This window comes from Eublepharis macularius, chromosome 13 (genome assembly GCF_028583425.1).
Source record: "Eublepharis macularius isolate TG4126 chromosome 13, MPM_Emac_v1.0, whole genome shotgun sequence".
Lineage (NCBI taxonomy): Eukaryota > Metazoa > Chordata > Lepidosauria > Squamata > Eublepharidae > Eublepharis > Eublepharis macularius.
This window is the reverse complement of record NC_072802.1, coordinates 12,222,532-12,247,836: the sequence shown is the minus strand read 5'-3', so window position 1 is coordinate 12,247,836 and position 25,305 is coordinate 12,222,532. Positions and strand designations below refer to the sequence as shown.

Here is a 25,305-nt window from a genome sequence, read left to right as displayed (position 1 = left end):
AACAGGCATCTAAAGGACAATGTAAGAACAGTATTGGACATTCTGGAATATTTAGAAAAACATAATGAAAGACAAGTTGCTTTGATTTTCCTAGACGCCGAGAAGGCTTTTGACAACTTAAACTGGAAATTTCTGCTTAAGATTTTGGAAGATATGGACTTTGGGGACAATTTTATTAAATAGACTAAGTCACTCTATACAACCCAGAATGCACGGATAGTCGTGAATGGAGAGTTAACTAAACCATGTGGAATACAAAGAGGCACAAGACAAGGTTGTCCATTGTCACCTTTGTTATTTATACTGAGTTTTGAATAGTGACATTAGACAAGATGAGAGAATGAGGTGTTAAGATGAAACAGGAGAACTACAAACTGAGAGCCTTTGCAGATGATTTGGTGTTGATTTTGGAGGACCCCTTGAAAGGAATTGAAACCCTAATGACAAAATTGAAAGAATTTGGTGTAGTGGCTGGTTTTAAGGTTAATAAGCAGAAAACCAAAGTCTTAACTAAAAATATGAAAATACAAGATCAAATGAAACTTGAGAGCATAACAGGGTTTAAAGTTGAGAAAAAGGTAAAATATTTGGGTATTACTTTGTCAAATATGAACACTTATGTTATTCCAAAACAACTATATTAAGACTTGGAAAGAAATTAAAAGGGATATGCTAAGATGGGATAAAACTCAATTATCACTGTTGGGAAGAATAGCTACAATTAAAATGAATGTGTTACCTAGAATGTTATTCCTATTTCAATTTCGGTATTGACAACAAAGACACCATTTAAGCAATGGCAGAAGGATATATCGAGATTTATATGGCAAGGCAAAAAAGCCAAGGGTTAAATTTAAGGTTCTACAGGACGCAAAAGAAAGGGGAGGTTTGGGCCTCCCAGATTTGAGATTATATTTTGTGGCTAACTGTTTGGTTTGGATGAAGGAATGGATACTGTTAAAAAATACAAGATTACTAGACCTGGAAGGGCATGATCTAAAATTTGGGTGGCATGGGTATCTATGGTATGACAAAGTTAAAGCCAACGCAGAGTTTAATAATCATTATGTAAGGTGTGCAATCCTGAGAGTATGGAATAAATACAAATTTAGGTTTTGTTCGAAAATATCTCTTTGGCTGTCATCGCAGGAAGCTCATTTTAGAAGGGAAATGGTTAGTCCACTTAAATGGTTAACTTATACGGATTTATTGGAATTCTCTCAGTCAGGACCAAGTTAAAATTAAATCAAGAGAGGACTTAGCAGCAGAAGGGCACGCCTGTCAGTGGTTTCCATATATGCAAATTTTGAAGAGATTCAAACTAGACAAGAGTCATTATGACTTTGAGAAATCTAAAACTGAATTTGAAATTTTTCCTTCTTCTGGTTTCCTTCTTTGATCGAGTGATCAGCTTGCTGGATCGGGGGAACTCTGTTGACGTGATTTATCTGGATTTCAGTAAAGCTTTTGATAAGGTCCCCCCATGACATCCTGATGGGCAAACTGGAAGACTGTGGACTGGACTATAGGACAGTTCGGTGGATAGGGAACTGGTTAGAGGACCGCACTCAAAGAGTGGTGGTCAACGGCGTTTCATCTGATTGGAGGGAGGTGTCCAGTGGGGTGCTGCACGGCTCAGTTTTGGGACCGGTACTTTTCAATATTTTTATCAATGATCTGGATGAAGGAGTGGAAGGGCTGCTCATTAAATTTGCCGATGATACCAAATTGGGAGGAGTAGCAAACACCCCAGAAGATAGAATTAAAATTCAACAAGACCTGAATACTCTGGAGAAGTGGGCAGCTGTGAATAGGATGCAATTCAACAAAGACAAGTGCACAGTATTACATCTGGGCCACAAAAATGAGAAGCACAAATACTGGATGGGGGATACACTTCTGGGCAGTAGTATATGTGAAAGGGATCTTGGGGTAAGAGTGGACTGTAAACTGAATATGAGCTGTCAGTGTGATGCAGTGGCAAAAAAGGCCAATTCAATCCTGGGTTGTATCAAAGGGGCCATAGCATTGGAATCGCAGGAGGTCATAGTTCCTCCTCTCTATACTGCCTTGGTCAGGCTGCACCTGGAGTATTGTGTGCAGTTCTGGAGGCCTCACTTCAAAAAGGATGTGCACAAAATCGAGAGGGTGCAGAGGAGAGCGACGAGGATGATCAGGGGTCTGGAGACTGAGCCCTACGAGGAAAGGCTGAGGGTCTTGGGAATGTTTAGTTTGGAGGAGGTTGAGGGGGGACATGATTGCTCTCTTTAAATATTTGAAAGGCTGTCATTTGGAGGAGGGCAAAGAGCTGTTCCAGTTGGCAGCAGAGGGTAGGACACGAAGCAACGGGCTTAAATTATATGCAGAAAGGTACCGGCTGGAGATTAGGAAAAACTTTTTCACGGTCAGAGTAGTTCAAAGGTGGAATCAGCTGCCTAGGGAGGTGGTGAGCTCCCCTTCACTCGCAGTTTTCAAGAAGAGGCTGGATGAATATTTGCCAGGGATGCTTTAGGCTCATCCTGCACTGGGAAGGGGGTTGGACTGGAAGGTCTGTACGGCCCCTTCCATCTCTGTGATTCTGTTTCTGTGACCCAAATACACCCAGCTGGCTTCAAGTGGAGAAGTGGGGAGTGGAGAATCAAACCTGGCTCTGCAGATTAGAGTCCCGCGGCTCTTAACCACTACACCAAACTGGCTCTCCTGGATTCAGGCCATTGTAACATCAAGACTAGACTTCTCTAATGCACCCTAGATAGGTCTGCTCGGAGACTCCAACTGGTGCAGAACACCGCAGCTCGATCATTATCGTGAGCTTGGCAGAGCATGCATATTACTCCTATTCTGCAGTCATTGGCTACCTATCCGTTATCAGGCTTAATTCAAGGTATTGGCCATCACATACAAACCCCTTCATGGCCTTGGCTCCTCATATCTGCAAGACTGTCTCTCGCCCTGTGCCACCACCACACAAGCTTCATTCATCTGAACAGGGCCTTCTGCTATGCAAATGGTGGTTCACCTTACGGAACGACCTGCTCGAAGAGATCAGGAAAGCTCCCACTCTCTTGGCCTTTTGCAAACTGTGCAAAACTGAATTATTCAGGAGGGTGTTTTCCCTCAGGCAATAGGGCTGTGCTGTAAGACGCGCTGGTAAAGGGACAGGGACTGTAGACTATACTACCGGGTACTGTTTGTTGCTGTAGAGAGCCTTCTACTGAGCAGTTTCCATTTTGTTTAATATGTCACATCAAATTACTTATGTTTTGTTTCAGCAATGTTTCATGTCTTTATTCCTATATTTGAATGTTTCTTTTTCATTTTCTGCTATGCATGCCCTATTGTTTATTGAACATCCCAGCTGTTGATCATAATGACTTACACTGTGTAATCTACCTTGACCCTCAGTGGGAAAATCAGACTATAAGTAACATAAATAAGATAAATTTCTAAAAATTTTGCAGCTTACATGGGTCTCTTCCCTTCCATTTTATGCTCACAACAACCCTGTGAGGTAGGTTTGGCTGAGAGTACGTGACTGGCCCAAGATCACTCCATGAGCTTCCATGGCAGAGTGAAGATTCTAACTCGGGTATCACAGATCCCAATCCGACACTCTAAAAATGAGGACCCGAAGTGGCTGACTTCGCTCTCCTCTCTCCCATTTTTTCCTCACAACAATCCTGTGGGGTAGGTTAGGCTGAGAAGGTATGACCGCCCCAAGATCACCTAGCAAGCTTCCATGGCAGAGCGGAGATTTGAACCTGGATTTCCCAAATCCTAGTTTGTCACTATAACCACTATACCACACTGGCTTTCACTAGTCCGTATCGTCCGCTACCAGCAGCGGTTCTCCAGAGGCAGGGCTCTTCCCCTGCCTTACTCCTGGAGCTCCCTTTCTGACTGAAGATGCCAGGGGGTGAAACTGGGATGTTCTGCATGCAAAACACATACTTGAGCACAGAGATCCAGACCTTCCCCAAAAGAATTATTCAGACCTCTTTGTCCCACATCCTGCCCTGCACAACTCAGTTTGCTCTTGTGAAATGATAGTTAAAAATGATTAGCTGATAATGTCAATTTCCCCTGCGCATAATGCCTATTTTCATTTCAAGAAGATTAAATCCCAGTATTGTGGGTCACAGTAAAGCTGGTCCAAGAATAGCTTTCAGCTTCCAATAGACAGGCTTGCCCTCTCCCTAAAGGAGCAGGTTTGGAGCCTATTTGTACTCCTGGAAGCTTCAATCGCCCTGGATGTCCAGGTGATTGAGGTAGCCAGCAATGCAGTTCTTGCTTAGGTGGGTTTGTCAACTGTGGTCTTTCCTGGAGACTTTGGACCCGGTCACAGTCACATATGCCTTACAGTCTAAGTAGAGTCATGTGCATTTAAGTCCACTGAATTTAATGGGCTCAGAAAGGCGTAACTGTGCTTAGGATTGCATTGTTGGCAGCATGGGCTACTTCAACACACTATATGTGGGGCTGCCTTGAAGGTGGGTCTGGAGTTTTCAGTCGGTTCAGAATGCAGCTGCCAGGATGCTAACAGGGACTTGGTGCAGTGAGGATGCCACTTCTCTCTTGTGCCAATTACGCTGAAGGTGAGTTTGCTTCCAGATCAAATACACAGTGCTGACTTTTAAAACCCCAAACAGCTTAGATCCAAGGCCTCTAGTAGACTGCCTCCACCTGTACTGGCTCAAGCTTTGAGGTCAGATGAGGGAACTCTACTTTGGGAATCTCCAGGGTGGAGGAAATCTGATTGGTGGGAACCTGCATGAGGGTATTCGTATTTTCCTTCCTTCCTTCCTTCCTTCCTTCCTTCCTTCCTTCCTTCCTTCCTTCCTTCCTTCCATCCATCCATCCATCCATCCATCCATCCATCGGCAAATTAGCAGAGTTGTTGCAAAGACTCCGCATTGAAATTAATGAGAACAGACACAGACTCCAATATAGCTCTGTACGAATACGTTACTAAAGGATACAAAATTAGGGTTACATTGGATGAAAATAAGAAATTGCTAAACTGACTACATCTTGCTAGAAAAGCGACTGAGAGAGACAGAGAGTAGACTAAGATTACACTGGCAAAGGCACACTAAGGACATGCCAAAAGACCGCTGCTGCAATCCAAAGCTTTATTCACAAATGTCAAGGGTCAAATCAAGAAGACAGGGGAGCACCCACACTCTCCGGCTGCTCCCGGCGGGAGATTGGCAACGGGTTTGCCTGGCTAAATTGTCCCGTTTCGCAAGGCTCATAGCTTCATCAAAAGCCACAAATAAATTCTTAGTGTAAAGCCACAAATAAATTCTTAGTGTAAAGCGTATTTCTTTTACTGATAAATAACCTGCTAGACAAGAATCAAGTTTCTTCTTAGTTTTAGTTGAACAGAATTTCCTCTCTTGTCAGGTAAAGAGTTGAACATACCCTCCGTGCCCTAACAGAAGTACTAGTAATGTCCAACTTCCTGACATGCATTTTTATTTGCCTAATTTGGTCTTTGTAGTCTTGATCATATTGTTTATTATTCAAAGGCGTTTCATTTTCTTTCTCAACAGTTGATCCCATTAACTATTATATTTATTTGCCTGAATGAGTCCAAGTAGAGTGGGCCCTCCCTCTGATATTAAAGTCTTTACTTTGAAAAGAAATGCTTTTATGCATACCTTAGAGCTTCCATCAATTATTTCGCCCAATTCAGCTCTCAGAGCTACTCCCGAAATACATCCAGGAGGAGCCAATAAGCGTCGGGGAAAATCATGCTGGGGGTATTCTCAGCCGCTGACACCCGGCTTTATAGAACTCTCTTACAGTGCAAGTGATCTAATCATTGGAGGGCTTTTGATGCCAATTAAAAATCTCTGATCTCTTTTTTCAATTAAATTCTCCCCAATATTGCCGAGGTTTGATAGTTATTGTTTTAAATTGATTTTTTGTGCCGTAAACATTTGTACACCAAGTTCAGTATAAAAACAGAAAGATGGGACAAAAATTTTCTAAATAAATCACACCAAGATTCTCTTTTGTATTGCGATTTAATGTGCGCATGCACAAGTGTGCATCAATTATCTGTAAGAAGCTAAGGTGCACCTTGAAAACTGTTTTTAAAAATTACACAAATATAAAATTTGAAATTACATTTCGAAATGTCTTCTGGCTAAAAAATGCAGGCAGGATGGTTGGAGGGGGGGGGGAGAGCTTTTCTGTGTGTGGAAGAGGGGGAATGCAGGGAAATTAAGTTCCTAGTTGCTGGTTTAGCTTTAAGAGTTTTTCTCCAACAGCTTGCTGCAGAAAACAAGAATGCTACAGCACTCAACAAGAGTGTAGAGTTTACCTCGTTCACTTTCTGCCTGATTCCTGTTTCTCTAGCGTAGAAGCCGAGAGACGTGTGCAGCAAGGTCAGTTCAAACCCTTGCCAAGCTGCAGTTAAGCCTCTTTAACAAACTCCTCCAAAATGCTGTCCCTCTCATTACATGAGCAGCGAGTGGGGAGACATTCCCTTTAAGTCATACTGTCATTACTTTGGCCATTTGGAACAATCTATTTCCACACTCGATTAAATCTAAGGGGAAGTTAATGACCATTTTGTCTTAAGTAAGCAATAAACTTTGAACAAATGGAGACCACAGGCTACTTTTTGCCTCAGGGCTTTCCTCACATGGGGCAAGCTAAGGAAGCCATGGAAGAAAGGACCTTCATGCTGAATGTGAGGCTGATATCACTGCAAGGGGCGCCAACGGGATCCGCGTGCTTGAAAAACTTAGAAAGTGGCTCAAAATACGGCCGTCAGCCCTTGCTGATTTTTGTTTGCTGCTTGCTTGCTCTTACTTGGTTTTAAAATTCTGTTTTCAATCCATTTTTGTAAATTCCAGCCACATCTCTTCCCACGAGTCTATTTATTTTATGGTTTTCATTTTAAAATTTCCATGTAGTTTTGCAAAATGGAATCTGTTGCCTTTTCATACATGTTGTGAGCTGCTCTGCAGGCTCTAGTAAAAAAGCAGGATAGAAATAAACCAAGTATGTGCCAATCCCCCTCCGGCAGGAGAGATGGTGCCTGGCCCTATGGGATACCCTGAGAAGGACAAGAACGATAAACGTTTTTAAAATTTCAGTTTGAGACTGTATGTGTAGCGGTTAGAGTGTTACACTGGGACTTGGGAAATATGTGCATATGGAAGAGGAAAAAATAATTCACAGAATCACAAAGTTGGAAGGGGCCAAACAGACCTTCTAGTCCAACCCCCTGCCCGGTGCAGGATGAGCCCAAAGCATCCCTGACAAAGATTCATCCAGCCTCTTCTTGAAAACTGCCAGTGAGGGGGAGCTCACCACTTCCCTGGGCAGCTGATTCCACCTTTGAACTACTCTGACCGTGAAAATGTTTTTCTAATATCCTAATTAGGGTTGAAGAAAGGCCTAATATTCTGCTGTTGGGCACAAGTGAACATTCTCTGCCTTGAAAAGTGTCTTAATTAGAATGCAAAAAGATGTATGATGATTTCATCACTAGAATGCCAGAATCTGCATTTTAAAACACCCTAGAATTTTGGAAGAAGGATTCTGACAGTATAATCTCAGTTGTACTGATTTTTTACTTGCCGGTACATGCCACAGTAGGAAGAATTTTCCTCAAGTGTTAGGCTTCCACCTACAATCTGAAGCTGCTGAGTCCAATCTACCACCTCTGATCTCTATCACCTCATTCGTCTCCTTGTAAGAGCATGGAGTGCCATCCAAAAGTGAGAAGCTAATCCTTCAGAACCCCAAAAGACACATTGCTTACTCATCACTCCACGCGCCGTTCCACTCCTTCTTCCCCCAGGGATTCCTCAATCGGATCATAAAAAGTTTCTCAGACTTGACACAGGACAACAGCTGTTCTCCAAGGCTCACCTTCCGGATTTCTGTCACTGAGTAGGAGTGGCCCTGGATCAGACCCATTGCAGTTTCTGCCTCAAAATCACGTGTGGATAAAGGCTACGGCAGGAGAAAAACAGGAATAAATGTCACCATCAGGTCTTTTTTTCTGGGAAAAGAGGTGGTGGAACTCAGGACCGCACAATGACATCACTTTGGGTCAGCTGGAACAAGGGGGGAGTTTTTTAAAGTTTAAATTGCCCTTGGCGAAAATGGTCACATTGCAGGTGGCCCCGCCCCCTGATCTTCAGACAGAGGGGAGTTTAGATTGCCCTCCGTGCCAGTCTCTGCCTAGAGATCAGGGGGCGGGGCCACTGGCCATGTGACCATTTTCAAGAGGTGCCGGAACTCCGTTTCACCGCGTTCCAGCTGAAAAAAAGCCCTGGTCACCATTAAAAACAAACCATCTAGATTTTCCACCTCCCCATAAAGGAGGATTCAATCCTCTCTTAGGAGTGCTTCTGTCCGAGTATGGCTGTTGCTAACTGTAAACCAGAGTTTTATGCATAGCTTAACAGAATATTAATCAACAAATTAATACTCTTCTCCATTATACAGTAGAGTTGATGCCTGTCAAGGGCAAACAGGCAAGACTGCAAATTCTGCATCCATCAGCAACATTAAAGCTGTTCCATACGTTTTCTTATGCCACTAGCGCAGACAGTTTTAAAAAGGGATGAGACAGATTCACGGAGGAGAGCCCCATCAGTTGCTATGAGCCATGGTGACTAAAGAGAACCTCCAGGTACAGAGGCAGTCAACCTCTGGTTAGCAGTGCAAGGGAAAGCCTTGGCCTGTATCTCCTGAGAGCCAAGCTACAAGTGACGCCTTACACAGGTTGGACACTTGTCAGCTTCCCTCAAGTTTTGATGGGAAATGTAGGCATCCTGGTCTTGTAGCTGTAATGAAGAGCCAAGTTGTAAAACCAGGACGCCTACATTTCCCATCAAAACTTGAGGGAAGCTGACAAGTGTCCAACCTGTGTAAGGCGTCACTTGTAGCTTGGCTCTGAGAAAGCTGAGCAGGCAGGGGACCAGCCTGCAGGTACTGCTAGGCTCCACTGCCATTCACCTTTTCATGTGGGAAGGTGGCAGCTAAGAATAACAAGGTTGCTGCTGGTTTCCCTTTGGGCTGGGCCACGGCTTGGGTGATTGCTACCTCAGGCCTGCCTTCTGTGGGGCAGAGTGGAGAGAGAGGGAGGCGGGGCAGTGGAGGAAGGCTCTTGATGGCATCTCGATGGCGATCCCTCAAAATCCAAAGTCTGCCCTGTTTTTGAGATCCAGCCCCTTATGGAGGGTTAAACCAGTTAGAAGTCTTGGGATATATCCACAACCTTTTGCAGCTACTAAAAAGACACTTTTTAACAAAACCATGGAGGGGGGAGCTAAGTAACTGAGCTGTTTTCTCACCCTCAAATCACTGGTGAAAGCCAAGTCTACAGTGCACTCCCATGACAACAGCTCATAGAGAATCAGTTCATAAGTTATATTGAGATCTCCTGGCATTTCCCATGGCGCTCACACATGCCACAAATCTTCACTTGTGCTCTTCACAAATAAGGCAGAGTGTGTTTCCATGACAGCACAGGGGGTTATAACACTATTCCTTCTTGATAAACTGCAAAGCCTGAAAAGACCTCAGACATTCTCAGGGCCGCCTTGCCAACCTGAATTACAATCAATTCTTTTCCTATATAAATTTTTTTCTTTAAAAAGCCATGCGCATGAACTTTCAAAGCTCTGAGTTATCGGATGAATTAAGAAACACGTTCTCTCTTCTATAATAGGTAAATGAAAACCTCTGCAGTCAGCAAAGAACATGTGCAAAATCATTTACACTTGGTAGGATGTAAAACCCAAGAGAATCTGGCTCATCTTCAGTGCAGAATTGATTCCACACTGAAAAACATTCCCCAAAGAACAAATTTTAGAAGTGCCTGCATTTGATTAATATTGGAAGAAATAACTGGTGCAACTGAAGTGAGCTGACTGTCTACCACACAAATTGATATCCTACTATGTAGTTGCTATACGGTACTTGTAGCAGTTTTACTTTGTGAATAAAACAACAAAATAACCCAGAGGTGGTCTGGAAGATGGTGGGCAGGCAATACAGTGATAGCTCTGATTTTGGTGACTGTAAGAAGTCACACAATGATACCGACAACCCCAGAGTATGAATGAATGGCCAGCCATTCCATTCCCCCCCTCCCGCCGCCCAAGTCTCTCTGAACTGCTTTCCACATGTCCATCAATCTCACAGAAGTGAGAAAGGACGCTCACAAATGGAAGGAACTGCAAGCTGAGCACAATACCGCATCCACGCTGCAATCTACACAACTGGGAAACAAAGCAGAACAATAGAGAAGTCTCCATTCATTGGTTCTGCCTCAGAATCAAGATCATTTAATTCAGAGCTCCCAAACCCAGCAAGAAATTCAGAAAAAAGGCATTTTGGAAGCATCCCTTCTCCAAGACATTTTGTGAAAGTCTGTGAAAACTCAAGGTCACACAGCAGAATGCTGACAGTCCCAAGCCAAACAGTTTTACACAGCACAGTAAAGAAAATCTTCTTGTCTTTGCTGCATGCATTTATGCTAAGAGAAAATCATAGCCAAATCCTGTTGGAATGAGGAATACAGAGCCCCAGCGACATCCTTCAATGTAATATATACTATCATATGTTAATAATGTGGTTGTGCTATTACATAGCCATGACATTCATCTCAATCTCTCTCTCTCTCTCTCTCATGTGCATGCACACACACACACACACACACACACACACACACACAGAATCACTGTGCCTTACACTGAATCAGACGTGGTTCTTCAAGGTCAGCACGGTCTAATTAGATTGGGATCAGCTCTCTAGGGTCTCAGGCAGAGGTCTTTCACTTTACCTACTGCCCAGCCCTTCTAATGGGAGATACTGGGAATTGAACCTGGGGCCTTTGGCATGCCAAGCAGATACTTTGCCACTGAGCCAGGACCCTCTCCCTCTTTTGCTCATTACATTAACAATACCAGCAACGTGGGAAACGGCTCCTAAACATCAGGAACAGGATGTGTTGCCCATGTTCTAGAAACTGAACTGTCACCTTACTTAATGTTTTCTGAGGAGGTGATTGATTGATTTGATTGAACGTGGACTGTTAATAATGCCAACAACTACTAAGCATTAAAACACTTTTATCATGCTCTTTCTCGAGGGAGTTCAGGGGCATGTCTACGGTTCTCCCCTTATTTGATCGTCATAATAACAAGGTGAGGTAGACTAGAATGAGGGGAAAAGGTTTGTCCAAAATCATTCAGTGAGGTTTTGTGGTTGAGTAGGGATTTGGATCTAGGTAGGTCCCCCAGTCTAATCCCAACACTCTAGCCTGGAGATCTGCAATGGATGTGTTTCCTGGCACCTCACTTAGTTCTTCCCCAAAGCAAAGAGCCAGTCTTGGCTATCCTTCACCTTGTTGGAGTAACGGGTGCCGTAGAAGATGCCAGGAGGCATCACTTCGGGGTAGGTAGGAAGCCACCATTTTGACACAGCTTCCCGCTTCAGAGAAGGATGCTTGGCTTGGAATGTCCAAATGTTTTTGGATTGCCTCTCATGGCAGCCATTTCGTTGTGGTGCCCGCGACCCTTTCCCAAAATTCCAGAAGTATGCACAGACTCAGCAGTTGACCTGCTGTCTCGCTCCTGCCAGTCTTTCTGAATGTTAAAATGAGAGCAGTAACATCAAATGCGTCTTTCCTAATACTACCTTCAAAAACCAAGTATGATAGTTTGGGAAACCACTTCAGAACAGGCCACAGGATGCATGAAAAAATGACAGGAGAAGCTGGGACAGGGAACTGGAAATCTCTGCATTTAATCACCTAAATCTGATCCAGGAATGACTCATTTCTCGTCCCATTCCAAAAAGACAGAACTTCACGTTCCTGGAAAGGTCAAGCACAGGGCAAGAGACAGAATGGTTTATTCCAGTGCTTCCTAAATGTCCAGCATTCAGGGAATCATTTCCTTGTTGATTTGTTTGGTGAAGAACTCTGTCATGAAACCCAATCATGTTGCCAAGGATTCTGGGAGGCTTTCCAGAGGCACCAGCCAAGCCCTTTCATCTTCATTGTGGCCCATGGAAACTACAGCAAGCCCCGGAGCTCGCCGACTATGACTCTGCATTGCAGGGAAGGGGAGACTGGCCGTAATTTCTGAATCCCCTTGTGAAAAGATTCTTCATGCTTTCCCCTTGAACCGCAGCCTTCTGAGGAACACAGAGGGAAAACTACCAGCTCAGTGAAATATATGGTGGGGAGGGGAGGGAAAGGAGTCCTACTATCAACAGAAAGCACTGCTGAATTGTAATCCATGCGTACCAGAGCCTTCACCAGTACACCACAAATCTCCAGGCTTTGGGTTGGGACCCCCAGGGGAGTCACAGAAGATCATCTGCTGGGTTGCATTGCCTTAAAGAGCTGTCATTTTGGCTGCTCTTCTGGAAAGAGCTGATGCCAGTGTGCATGCATGGAAAATAGTGTGCGTGCACAACTCTAGTCTCTCTTTCAAATGAGGCGCAGCAGCAAGAAGGCAAATCAAGGTCACTCATTTGTGGAGAGGATTTCTCCACCACGGTTCTGCCCCTTGACTTGCTCCTTCTGGTCTTGGGCCCATGTTTCATGTATCTTCCTCTCTTGGTTTCCTGTCCATGGTCCTGGTGAGGTCATATGGGCTCCTCCTCTTCCTGTCATGTGTTGGCAGCTTGGAGGATCCCACTCACAGTGGGTCCCAAATCTGAACAAGTTGAGAACTATGCCTACCCACAACATAAGCATGTATGTAGTTGATGCACAGAGAGTGGAATTTCACCTATTAACCTCACTCAGGCATTTGAGTTCTGCATAGTGTAGTGGATAGGTGTCAGACAAGGATCTGGAAGAACCAGGTTCAAATCCCTACCCATGCAGTTTGCTAGGTGATCTTGGGTCAGCCACTCTCTCTCAGACCAACTGACCTCTCAAAGTTGTTGGGAGAAGAAAATGGTAGAGGGGGAAATAATGTACAATGTCCTGGGATCTTTGGAGGAACGGAAGGATTATATATCTGTGTATGACCTGACCTGGATAGCCCAGGTGAGTCTGATCTCATCAGATCTCAGAAGCTAAGTAGGGTTGGCCTTCATTAGTAATTGGATGGGAGACCGCCAAAAAAGACCAGAGTTGCAGAGGCAAGCAATGGCAAACCACCTCTGTCAGTCTCTTGACTTGAAAATCCCGCCAGGGGGGCCCAACCACTCCATATTTATATATACAGAGAGAATAAATAATACAGACAGACAAACATCTATCTTTCTGTTCAGAAACAGATCCTAAGTCCTGGATCTGGATTCTCAATCTCATGGGTGTGACTGCTGAATCCTTAGACAGGACTAGCAGACGTGAACCTGCTCCTAGTTCTACATGTGTAGTTTGTTCGTACGTATGTCATTGGGCTGCTATTACTCCTCACAAGTTCCGGCCAACATAACCCTGCAGAGCGGCGAAGAGAAGGAGGAAAAACACTATGGACCCTGGTCTCTCGGAGGAGTCCATGGAACCGAGTAAGTCACCTATTTTCTTCAGAGATTTGGACTAGGTGTACACAGTGGTGGGGGGGCTCTGAGATCATTTTTGTTTGGGGAGGGCTCATGCTGGCTCCCCACAATCCTGCCCGAACCAGTCCTACAACAGGCCATTCTCCATGCATACCGTGATGTAACAGCTGATGAATCCTCCTCTTCTGTGCACTTTCAGCAGTTCCTCAAAGAGTCTGACCTGCTCAGAAATGTCTCGGTCATATTTGCCCTTTGCCATGTCTATGGACTCCGCAACTGCTCCTGTGAAATCCACCAGGGCTTCTGCAGTGTTGCCACTGTCCAAGGCTTCATAACACCCAGCCATCCTGAAGAGGGCACAGAGCAGACGGAGGATGTGTCCACACATGCTGAAAGGCTAGCAAGAAAGCTTACTTTCCCCTACCCTTAGCCATTTATACATCAGAGAAGAGAAAATGGGAGGCTAAACGTGGGAGCTATGGAGGAAACGGGCATTTCAAGGAAGGAACAACAAGCAAGGGGGTCTTCTACCACCTCCTGCCCTACTGTGAGGTCACCATGTTCATCCAAACCACTTCACAAACATACATGCCCTGCCCCTGTTTTCGCACCAGCATCTTTACACTGTTTCATGACAGAGGGCTTGTAGCAGAAGACATGTAGCCCAACAAGAAATGGGGTGGTGCAGGATATTTGGGTACCTCCGAAAGCTGCTATCTTGGCATGCCAAAAGCCTCCAGGTATGGGATGATAACAACAACATTTGATTTATATACTGCCCTTCAGGACAACTTAACACCCACTCAGAGCAGTTTACAAAGTATGTCATTATTATCCCCACAACAATAATCACCCTGTGAGGTGGGTGGGGCTGAGAGAGCTCTGGAAGAGCTGTGACTGACCCAAGGTCACCCGTTGGCTTCAGGTGGAGGAGTGGGGAATCAAACCCGGCTCTCCAGATTAGAGTCCCGCGCTCTTAACCACTACACCAAACTGGCTCTCTGGGAGATGAACACAGCACAGCTGGGGATGAACTGGGCTGTTTGGCAGCGTGTGCAACAAGAAGTTAGCACAGAGATGAATATTATATCCAGCCTGCTGGGGCTTTTCATCCAACTCTCTAGCTGCTTAATAATTTGTCAGGAGAGTCGGCCCATCCAACTTCAGTATTGTGTGGCTGGCTGTTGCTTCTGAAAAACTGTTGAAGGCCATTAAGAGCAAGCAAATGGGAGAGATCGTCAAGAAGAGGCCGGATGAATCTTTCTCAGGGATGCTTTAGGCTCATCCTGCACTGGGCAGGGGGTTGGACTAGAAGGTCTGTACGGCCCCTCCCAACTCTGTGATTCTCTGATTGTCACATCTGGGTCTCTGACTGCTTTTTTTAAAAAACGTTTTTATTGAATAGGTCATACACATGTAATGACTATGATACATGGGGAAAAGGAACATACATGAAGTTTGCTGAATTAACTATATGCATTGAACCAAGTTATCTAACTTTATATTTACTTTTATCATTTATTTTTATTTATTTGATTGCATTAGTTTTGATGTTGTGATAAATACACATTTGTTCCATTTATGAGTTGAGAATAGTTTGGTATAACTGGTTTGGAGTTTGCACATCATTTCTACTGATATATTCGAAAAAAGTCAACCACTTGTCATAGAACTGTTTTGTTTGGGGGTATATGTTAGATTGTTGTAGGCTGTATGTTATTCTTTTGATGGTAAAATGGTCCCATACTTTCGAGTACCATAGATTTCGAGTACAATTGATTTATTTGCTTGTTCCAACACTGGGCGATTATTGTTTTTGCAACTACTAGCAAGCTGGTTATAAAGGGATTTTGAAGTTTTGCCAATGGTTCAGGAAGACTCTGCCTGCTTTTGAGGGCTCTGAATTGGATGCCAGATCTGTCAAAAACAGGCACAGACCCAGATGTGACCATCAGAACGAAACATTCACACAGCCCTGAATGTGCAGCATTAAAACACAGAGTGTAATTTCCCTTATGCTGAAAGTACTGAAATTTATGTCGCGTTAAGAAATCACGTACTTGGCATATGCCTTCTCGAGAAGTGCACTCCAGAATTCATTGTGTTCCTTGGAATGGCAGAAGACCAGCTCACCATCAAAAGTTGGCAGTCGGTCATCAACAACCACATCGATCCACTCTCCGAAACACCAGAAATTGAAGTGAAAGATTCCTGTGTATTTCTCTGGCCTTCTCGGATCCCATTCCTGTTCCTTAAAATTGGGGATTACCTAGTGCCAACAGAAACAGAAGGGCAAAAATCTGTAATTGATTTCCCCCCCCCCAGGGGACTGGGCTGATTTTGGGGTGTTCTGCACAGGATTTCCCCCTTGGTTCTGGCCCTGCATTGCTTTGATTCGTCTCATGATTTCTGCACACATTTTTTTGCCTTTAATTTTCACTTTGGGTTTTTGGTTGCCCTCAGTTTTTTCCCAGTTCTTTTGAGACCACTTTTACCCCAATCTTTTTCTGGAAGCTGTTATTAAGTACATTTTCCCTCATGCATATTTTTTCTTCTGATTTTGTTTCCCACCTGCTCCCGCCCATCTCCAACCCCTTTTTTGATGATTGGACATTCATCATCATCAAACCGCTCCCCCACAACTTCCCTCCTTCTCCTTCTGGTTTTACTTTCTTTTCATTGACATTTTCATAGCGTTATATTAACCTACTGTTGTAACAATACATGCAGCAGATTCTTTGAATTTCCAACTTTCATTAAAAAAAATAGTAAGTCTCTAGCCTGTTCCATTGTGAAGATATGCCTTTCCCCCTTATATTCCTACAAGGGAAGGGGCTAGATGTCATGTCTGAGCCCCATCCATGCCAATACTCATACTGAACCAATGTTTCATACTGTAACCTGATGTCATATTGCCAATGCCATAACTGTTTCTTTCACAGGCTGCTTACAGGTGCTTATCTAATGGACTATAGAAACATGCAGTGTTCATGACCTTGTGCACTACTCACTCCTGTGAACTGCTATGTCTTGCTTTCTCAGTGACTCAGCTTGATAGAACAGCTATGCGAGATGTTCTCAGGGCAAATTTGCGCCAAATATCCTGTTAACTATTGGGAGGGGGAAGGAGCAAACGTGTGTGTTAAGAGGAAGGTTTTTCCCAAGAATTACTATTCCTGTCAATCTCGCTCTTACTGCTTAGATGCTTACTTTGCTTCTGAGTAATCCTATGGACATATATATGGAAATGATTTGATTTCTGAATAAAACCATTTAACCAAGAGCCTGGACTTCTTGTTGCAATGGTACAGGGATCTGCCTGCCATAGCCTGTTATCCATAGCCTGACACTAGAGACTTACTTTTTTAAAATGAAAGCTGAGAATTCAAAGAATCTGTTGGATTTATTGTTACAATGATAGTTTGATATAACAGGACGAAAAGGACAATTAAAAACTGCAAATACCCTGGAGACTCGGGGAGGGAGGGTGGCCACTTCTAGTGCCAGAAAACGAAGCGGGGTTTGAAAAACACATCACCCGCTGCTGTTCCAGGCTCCGTCCCGACAGAGGTCGGTTTGCCCTGCTGGTGCTGGCCCCCTACTCCTAGCTCCGGGCCAGCCCAGGCCGTGCTGGTGTTCTCCTACTTGGACTGCAGCGGGAGGGGGAGGCTTAGGTATGGACGGAGGAGCTGCTTCCCTTTTAGGCTTCTCCGTGCAAAGGCTTTGGCTTTCCCATATGTTTATTGTCAACCTTTTTAAAAAACATACCCTTGCGAGAGTGTAACTGGCAGCAGGGAGAAGCTGGAAGTTGCGCTCCTGAGCATGCTATGGCTTACGGACTGCTTTGCCAGGAACTTTGCAATCCAAGTGGACAATACTCTCATGGACCCATGTCTAACTCAAAAAAGCAGCATCACAAGCCAGCCCCTACTGAAGAAGACAGGGTTGTAGCTCCCTTTGCTTGGAAAGAGGGGTCAATGGCCCAGTGAGCTAGCTGGAGGCAAACCCCATTGGGGTTGGGCCTGAATTCAGAGGCATCTGGCTCTGGTGCACTATTTTCACTTTGGAGAGTTGGCATTTCATCTCCCCATATTCTGAATTTAACCTCACCACCAATCAAATACATGTGTTCAAATGTAAAATTCAGTAAGTGCATCTTTAGAATGGATGACTAGCAAAGAATTAAAGCCTGAGTTCAGTGAATGGCCCAGTACCACTTGAAGCTGCAGTTTACAATCAGCAATGCAGGTGTGGATTTAAAATCTGAAAGGGAAACTGCTAGGAGCTTCATGTAGGAGTGGAATGAACGTAACTTTTTAAAGGTGAGGCTCAAAACTAAGATTTTAAAGCCCACACACTTCCCCTTATAACTCTATAATGAAAAGGGCTAGAGGCTCACTTTTTGAATGGATGCTGGGAACTTGCTCATTGTGGCAATGGATCATTATAGAGTTATAAAGCGATAGCAATTTCACTATTATCTATTATTTTAAAAAACATCCTTTGGAGGCAGGGGATGGTGGGAAATGATAGCCACAGCTGACTGAGGCAAGAGTGCAGTGAAAACCTCCATATAGATGCTCTGTTGTCAGTGTCATTGTCAACACCTTGGGATTTGCAGCCGCATGAGGTACATGGAGAATCACCTCTGTGTGGAAGCAGCCTGGGTGACAACGGGCCAACTATTCTCTCTTGAGGATTCATGGAAGGAGAAAGGATTCCTATGTACACTGCCTGGGGATGCCTACAAAATCCATTTCTGCTGTATTTCTCCTTGGATTTTGGAGTTCCCTATTACCAGAGTGGAACTCGTCATGTCTGGGGCTTGTTGGGAATTATATTTCTGGAATGCACAAAAAAGCAAAAATAAGCCAAAAATTTTTAAAACCCTTTCAAAACTAACCATTTGTGTGCTGAAATAATACAAAATGTGTTTTCAGCACACGCCAGACAATCATTACAGAAGTCCCTGTTTTCAGGTTGCAATAGAATGTATGGAGCACTTGCACTTTTCTGGAACATAAAAACAAAGAAATAACACCCCCCCCCCGCTCCAAAAACCAGCCCGGGGGGGGGGTGGGCTGTCTGCTTTCCTTCCTACCTACCCGTCACACAAGCACTTAATCTGGAAAGGTTTCTTGTTTATGCTATGCTAGGGTACTGACATACTTCTGTGGAAAGTCGACAAAAGCAAATAAAACATTTTCTTTCTTCTTGAAGAAGTGGCTTATTTGATTTTAAAATTTATGAGTCTCCAAAGGAATATACTTTTTTCTTGCATGGCATCTGTTATTTGCTCCCCCAAATCCCCCTTTTTGATAGAAGAGAACTGGAATCTGTCATAGTGGAACAATAACGGAACAGAACTCAGGGAGAAAGCTGCCTCAGGGAAAGGGAAGGTTGGTAAGGAAAAAAAATCCCTACATAAAACCTGGATTTCTGCACATTTCGAAGGGATACGCTGCAGAAGTGTAGATGTGCCAGCTTCTTGCAATAAGTCAAATTTATCTTCACCAACAGTAAATGGGTTAGTCTTTAAGGAGCCAGAATGTCTGTTATTTTCTGTTGCACATTTGAAATGGCACCCTTATAAATGGCTTATAAAGTCATTGTTGAAAACACTTTTTGGTCTCCGCTCCAGATGAAGGAGAGATGAAAGGTGCCCACATGCTTTATTACTCATCAAAGGCAAACATGTTTCCAGTACTTTACTGTCCTCCACACAGCAGCTGAATTTTAAGCACTGAGGTATGGCAGGTTGCTTGGTAGCAGGGTACCTTTTGCCAGAGGTTGTCCCGGAGAGCCAAGCAGGAACAAGCAGCCACGAACCAGCAGTTTCCTAGCTTCCCTTGGTACAAGTCATGGGAACTGATTCCATTTACAAATAAGCGAGGATCTTCACAAAGCTCCTTTAAAGACACACACAAAAAACAAATACAGTTTTTTGATAAATACTTTGCAGCTTACTTTCATGGGTTAGGATCCAACATTTTCTGAAATTAAAAAAGGGGAAATGGCTACAGAAGATGGTTCAAAATGAAGGGAATAACTTTTGGCTGATTTTTTTTCTTCGACAGGACAAGGAGATCCACCCTTGCTGGAAAAGCCCTGGCGGCACTCCCAGAACTCTGCCTGTGGACTGTGGCTAATTGTTACAAGCAATGCACACTTAGATCTCGGGCCTAGAACGGCTGTCCCATTCACTTGGGTGGCCCTGCTCCCCCCTCCCAGGTCTGGCCCCGCTTCTTTCCACTGTGCTGGCTCTGCTTGCCTTCCCCCATTGCCCTGTTTTCTCCCTCTGGGTCCAGCTCTGTTTTCTTCCACATCTCCTGGTTCTCTCTAGAGTCAGGTCCTCTTTTCTCTTTTACTCTTTCCTTCTTGCTTCTCTCCCCTTCCCTTTAGGTACTATTTTGGATTGTTATGGAAATTCAAAATTGGAAGGTGAGTATGTGCTTGTGTAGATACCACTCATTCTTTTTTTGGGAGGGTGGCTTTTTACTGCCACATTTTAATAATTCCCCCCTGCAAACCTTGGGGTTCCCCTGGGTTTGCAGAAGCTTAAACTGTAGTCCCATTGTGAAGATGTTCTGCTCCATACAGGAGCCAGTTCTTGGCTATTAGATATAAGGATTCTGATTTCCTTTTTCAAAAAGAGTCCAGTAGCACCTTTAAGACTAACCAATTTTATTGTAGCATAAGCTTTCGAGAATCAAGTTCTCTTCATCAGATGCATGATCCGAACTGGTCAAATACAGAAGAGGAGGGATGAGAGGGGAGAAAGAAGGTGACATATATCACAAGGAGACAGAATGCAATTAGCGTGGAGGCAGTCAAAACATTCCTTTGCTTGGAAATGTAAACATCTCCTTTTGGTGTGCAGTCAGTTTGCCGTATTCATTTGTAAGTATCCAATTCCTATGTAGTATAAGCCTTCGATGACCACAGCTCTCCCTGTCAGCTGCATCTGACAAAGAGAACTGTGATCCCCGAAAGCCCACACCAGGCGTCACTGGGCTCCCCCAGACCACGCCTCTGTAAAGGGAATCTGTTACCTGTGATAATGTGATAACCATTCATAGTCTCTATTCAGTCCCAGCTTGACAGAGTCAAATTTGCATATGAATAAATTTGACTCTGTCAAGCTGGGACTGAATAGAGACTATGAATGGTTATCACATTATCACAGGTAACAGATTCCCTTTACAGAGGCGTGGTCTGGGGGAGCCCAGTGACGCCTGGTGTGGGCTTTCGGGGATCACAGTTCTCTTTGTCAGATGCAGCTGACAGGGAGAGCTGTGGTCATCGAAGGCTTATACTACATAGGAATTGGATACTTACAAATGAATACGGCAAACTGACTGCACACCAAAAGGAGATGTTTACATTTCCAAGCAAAGGAATGTTTTGACTGCCTCCACGCTAATTGCATTCTGTCTCCTTGTGATATATGTCACCTTCTTTCTCCCCTCTCATCCCTCCTCTTCTGTATTTGACCAGTTCGGATCATGCATCTGATGAAGAGAACTTGATTCTCGAAAGCTTATGCTACAATAAAATTGGTTAGTCTTAAAGGTGCTACTGGACTCTTTTTGATTTTGCTACTACAGACTAACACGGCTAACTCCTCTGATTTCCTTTTTACATCACTGGCATTGCTGTTTTCCAGTTTCCTTGTCTTCTGTACTGTTTTATAAGGTCAGTTACTAAATAGCTGGCTCAACTCTTTTGTGTGTGTGAGGGCTGGACTTGGTTTAGGGAATCCAAACAATGATAAAATTAAGCACGCTCACATTTGACCAGTTCAAACTGACTGTGCATCTTATTTGCGCCTGTTTATCAGAGCAATGATGTTGAGCTATCATGGGAATGGTAACGCTGTTTGCCTTCTCTCATCAGTCTGAGACAGACTGTCCTGGAGGGTAGCCTGGCAGACAGTCTTGCATGTGGATGTGTTTAAGACTCACTGGCTACAAAGGCCCCAAACAGCAACATGACATCAAGTCAATGGAACAACTCACGACCTCTCCCGTTTTCCCATTACATAAACTGTTGCATAATTTCTAAAGAGTAAGCCAGAAGCACTGCTCTAGAAGCATATCTTGCAGTCAGAGTATGCTCAAGCTTACATTGCTCAGAACACAGCAAAAAGCATTGTTTCAGAGAGAGAAGTTACGTAAACCTTCAAGGATCTTGATTAGAATTTTCCAGTCTCAGGGTCTGATGGAACAGCTCAGGGTTCCAGTTTCCTCTTTGGGGGTCTGTCATGCCTCAGGTGGGGTGAGCCACCTTACACTGCCACCACTCTGGGATTTAGGGTCCCTTGGGAAGGCCCAGAGTGCCCTCCCAACCCTTCTGACCTCTGTAGCTTGGCCAATAAACAGGCGTGAGGACCCGGCAGAGTAACAACAAACAAAAGGATTTATTTACAAGGAGGTCAGTGAATATCGAGCAAGCAAGGTGCCTTAGCAACAACAGATGGGTGGAAGCAAAATAAACAAAAGGCCCTAGGGCGACTGAACTCCCTGCCCCTCTGCCTGCCAGGCCTGTCTTCTCTCACCCCACCTGGATGAGGGCCTCTCCCCCTAGCAGAGACCTCCTCTGGCTGCTCCCTGGGAGAAAGAACACGGGCTCCCCCCCCCCCCGCCCCCTCAGGCTTATACAGCACTAGCCCCCTGTGTTCTGATTGGCCAAAAAGGGCGCCAAAACGGCCCAGGGGCTCCTGGGAATCGTAGGCAGGCTTACTCCCACTGCTAACAGGCTCCTGAGGCCTTGCTAGGCCTTCCTGGCACAGCCAGATCATGGCAGGGTCTACAAGAAAAAGACTAAAATCTCAGGGTGAGGTGAGAGAAGGAAGAAGGCAGGCTATTTTCTTATAAGAACTTTAGCTCATAGCTCAATTGTCCTGTTCAGACTACAAACCAGACTGTCCACCTGCCTCCACACATACAAGGTGCCATCCACCACTTCCCTTTGGGTTCCATTAAACATCATCTATTTTTTTTTGTTATGTTTTGATTCCATATTTCTGCCCCAAAGGCACAGGATTCTCTACTCCTCTCCACGTTACCCTCACAACAACCCAAGAAGAAGGCAAGGATGAAGACAGCGACTGGTTCAAAGTCATCCAGCAAAATTCATGGCTGTGGGGGACTAGTGCGCCTCCCTTCCAGTTCTGTTACACTATTAGGACCACACTGTGCTGGTTCACTTCCATCCTATCAAGCTCTGCCCTTTCCCCCCCAAAGATGCCACCTCTAAGCTCCCAGTCTCCTCTTCCTCAGGTTTCTGGTCTTAATCTCTGGAGATCTTGCAACCTAGCTGTGTCTTGAGTGGCAACCCAGGAAGAAGAAGCCTCCTTGTAAACTCTTTATCAGTGGAAACTAACCTGATAGTGCTCTTCCAAGCAGAGTACTGTATATTTGCGCTTGGAACATTTCTGCTGCTCCTTCATTACTTTTCTGCAAACTGTCACACGCTTTGCTGATACTCATTAATGTGAAAAGATACACTCTTTCAAAAGTAATAAAAAGCTGCATTTTTTAACTTCTTGAAGTATTTATGAACATTTTTGTACAAATTTTATTGTCTCACAATGGGGCTCATAAAAGGCATATCCCCATGGAGTCCGAGCGCTAGGAAATACTGTGAGCCGCTGGAGGCATCTTCCCTCTCAGATGGGCATAAAAAGTTCAGCACCATCTGTGGAGATAAATCTGACAGGTTTATAGCGTCTGGGGGGAAAAAGATAAAGTGAGCTGCATTCTTTTTTTTTTAGTGACTATTTTTATTAGGACCTTTAAATAAGAGGCCTGGATGCTGCCTCAATTGCTATTTATTAGGGTGATTTCGGCACTCTACTCCGCCCCTAAAAGGAACGAGTCTTTCTAATCTAAATCTTGGCACTGGAGATGAATCAGTTGGTTTCCTTTTTCTAAGAACAGATGTAAGACGTGTGGGATGGGTTCATGATGACCTTGAGTGGATGGCTGGATACAGATTCTTACATTCAGACATGGATGAAGAAGGAGAGAGAGAGAAAGAGAACGCAGGTCCGTTTTTAAAGGCCCAAGCAAGATCAAAATGACAAATGTATAATGACTTCAGCTGCCCTGGAATATTTACATCTCAATCTTCATCCAGGCACCACTGGCAAATAATGGCATTGCGAAAAGTCAAATGCAGTGTGTCAAAATATTTTGTGGAAAGCTTCGTTTCAGAAGCATCGTCGTTTGGTATTTCTCCACATAAAGCCTAGACAGTATGTCTACTTACTTTTATAACTGGAACCTTCAGATCCTTCATAGTTTGAAATAATATACAGTTAATTTTTTTTTCCAGCACGTGAAATGCATAATGGGATAGGGGTACTCACATATACCTTAAAAGGACCACCCGCTCCTTTGTGACCCTGCTCAACAATTCATTCGCAGAAGTCCTGGACTGGATCCTTGCCTCTAAAGGTGATGGGTTCCGGAGATGGGACCGTTTCCACCATGTCCTCCCAGCCCAAACTATTCAGCCAATTCCAAGCATATTGACTTTTAAACTTTTCTCCCATGCATTTTGTTGAGATGTTTTTCCCTTTCCAATTGCCTGCTTACACGCTTTGATTCCTTCTGCTACTGTTTTTTAAAAAGTATTTCAGTATTGCTGCTCGTGTCCTTGTTTTATTTTATTGCTTTATTATTTCATTTTAGAGTTATTATTGACACAAACATTAGCAGCATATATATTTTAAAAACTTTCATGGTCAGAGTAGTTCAAAGGTGGAATCAGCTGCCCAGGGAGGTGGTGAGCTCCCCCTCACTGGCAGTTTTCAAGAAGAGGCCGGATGAATACTTGTCAGAGATGCTTTAGGCTGATCCTGCACTGGGCAGGGGGTTGGACTACATGGTCTGTATGGCCCCTTCCAACTCTATGATTCTATGATTCTAGTTAAGAGGGATGAAACGTGCAGCTATGCTAAATGCCGTTGCGAGGTCTAACAGAATCAGTAGAGGGCCTGAGGATAAAGTCCATATATCCTGGCACTACTGTAGTAGAGCCACTTCCTGAGACAATGGGGCATCTTGGGTTACCTGGTTTGTGGATTTGGAGTAGTAGGTAGAATTTATTTATTTATTTATTTATTTTATTTTTAACCTGCCCTCCCCACAAGCGGGCTCAGGGCGAGGGCACATACAGGGAGAGACGGTCTCTTAGGCATGCTGGTCCCAGTCCATTTAGGACTTTATAGGTCAAAACTAACACCTTGAACTGGATCCGGAATTCTACTGGGAGCCAGTGAAGCTGCTGCAAGATAGGCATAATGTGTGTCCTACACGAAGCTCCAGTTAGGACACACGCAGCAGCATTCTCGACCCATTGAAATTTCCGGATCAAGCCCAAGGGCAGCCCTGCATAAAGCCAGTTACAGTAGTCTAACCTGGAGGTGACCGTTGCATGGATCACTGTTGTTAGGTCCTGGGCCAAGAGGTAGGGCGCCAGTTGCCGGGCCTGCCGAAGGTGGAAAAAGGCCGCCTGAGCCACAGCTGCGATCTGGCTTTCCATAGACAAGGAGGAATCCAGAATCATGCCCAAACTCCTAACCGATGGTACAGGCACAAATGGTGCCCCCCCCAAAGGTCGGGAGAAGGATCCCTGTCTCCGACAGTCCACGAGTCCGACCCAAGTACAGGATCTCTGTCTTTTCAGGATTCAACATCAGCCTGCTCTGTTCTACCCACCCAGACACAGCTTCCAGAGCTCTCAACAGGGTGTCAGGAGCAGTCAGGTCGGCCACCCATCAATAGATACAACTGG

General features: G+C 44.4%; 1 protein-coding gene across 1 annotated transcript in view; it reads right to left on the bottom strand.

Moving 5' to 3' along the window:
- CAPN6 (calpain 6) overlaps positions 1–25,305 on the bottom strand; it is a 91,571-nt gene that overhangs the window by 30,002 nt on the left and 36,264 nt on the right. The window contains exons 3-6 of the mRNA XM_054996350.1: positions 19,281–19,412; positions 15,564–15,772; positions 13,658–13,850; positions 7,784–7,977 (exon numbers count right to left, since the gene is read on the bottom strand). Coding sequence (XP_054852325.1) covers positions 7,784–7,977; positions 13,658–13,850; positions 15,564–15,772; positions 19,281–19,412 — 728 coding nt within the window. The remainder of the gene's footprint in view (positions 1–7,783; positions 7,978–13,657; positions 13,851–15,563; positions 15,773–19,280; positions 19,413–25,305) is intronic.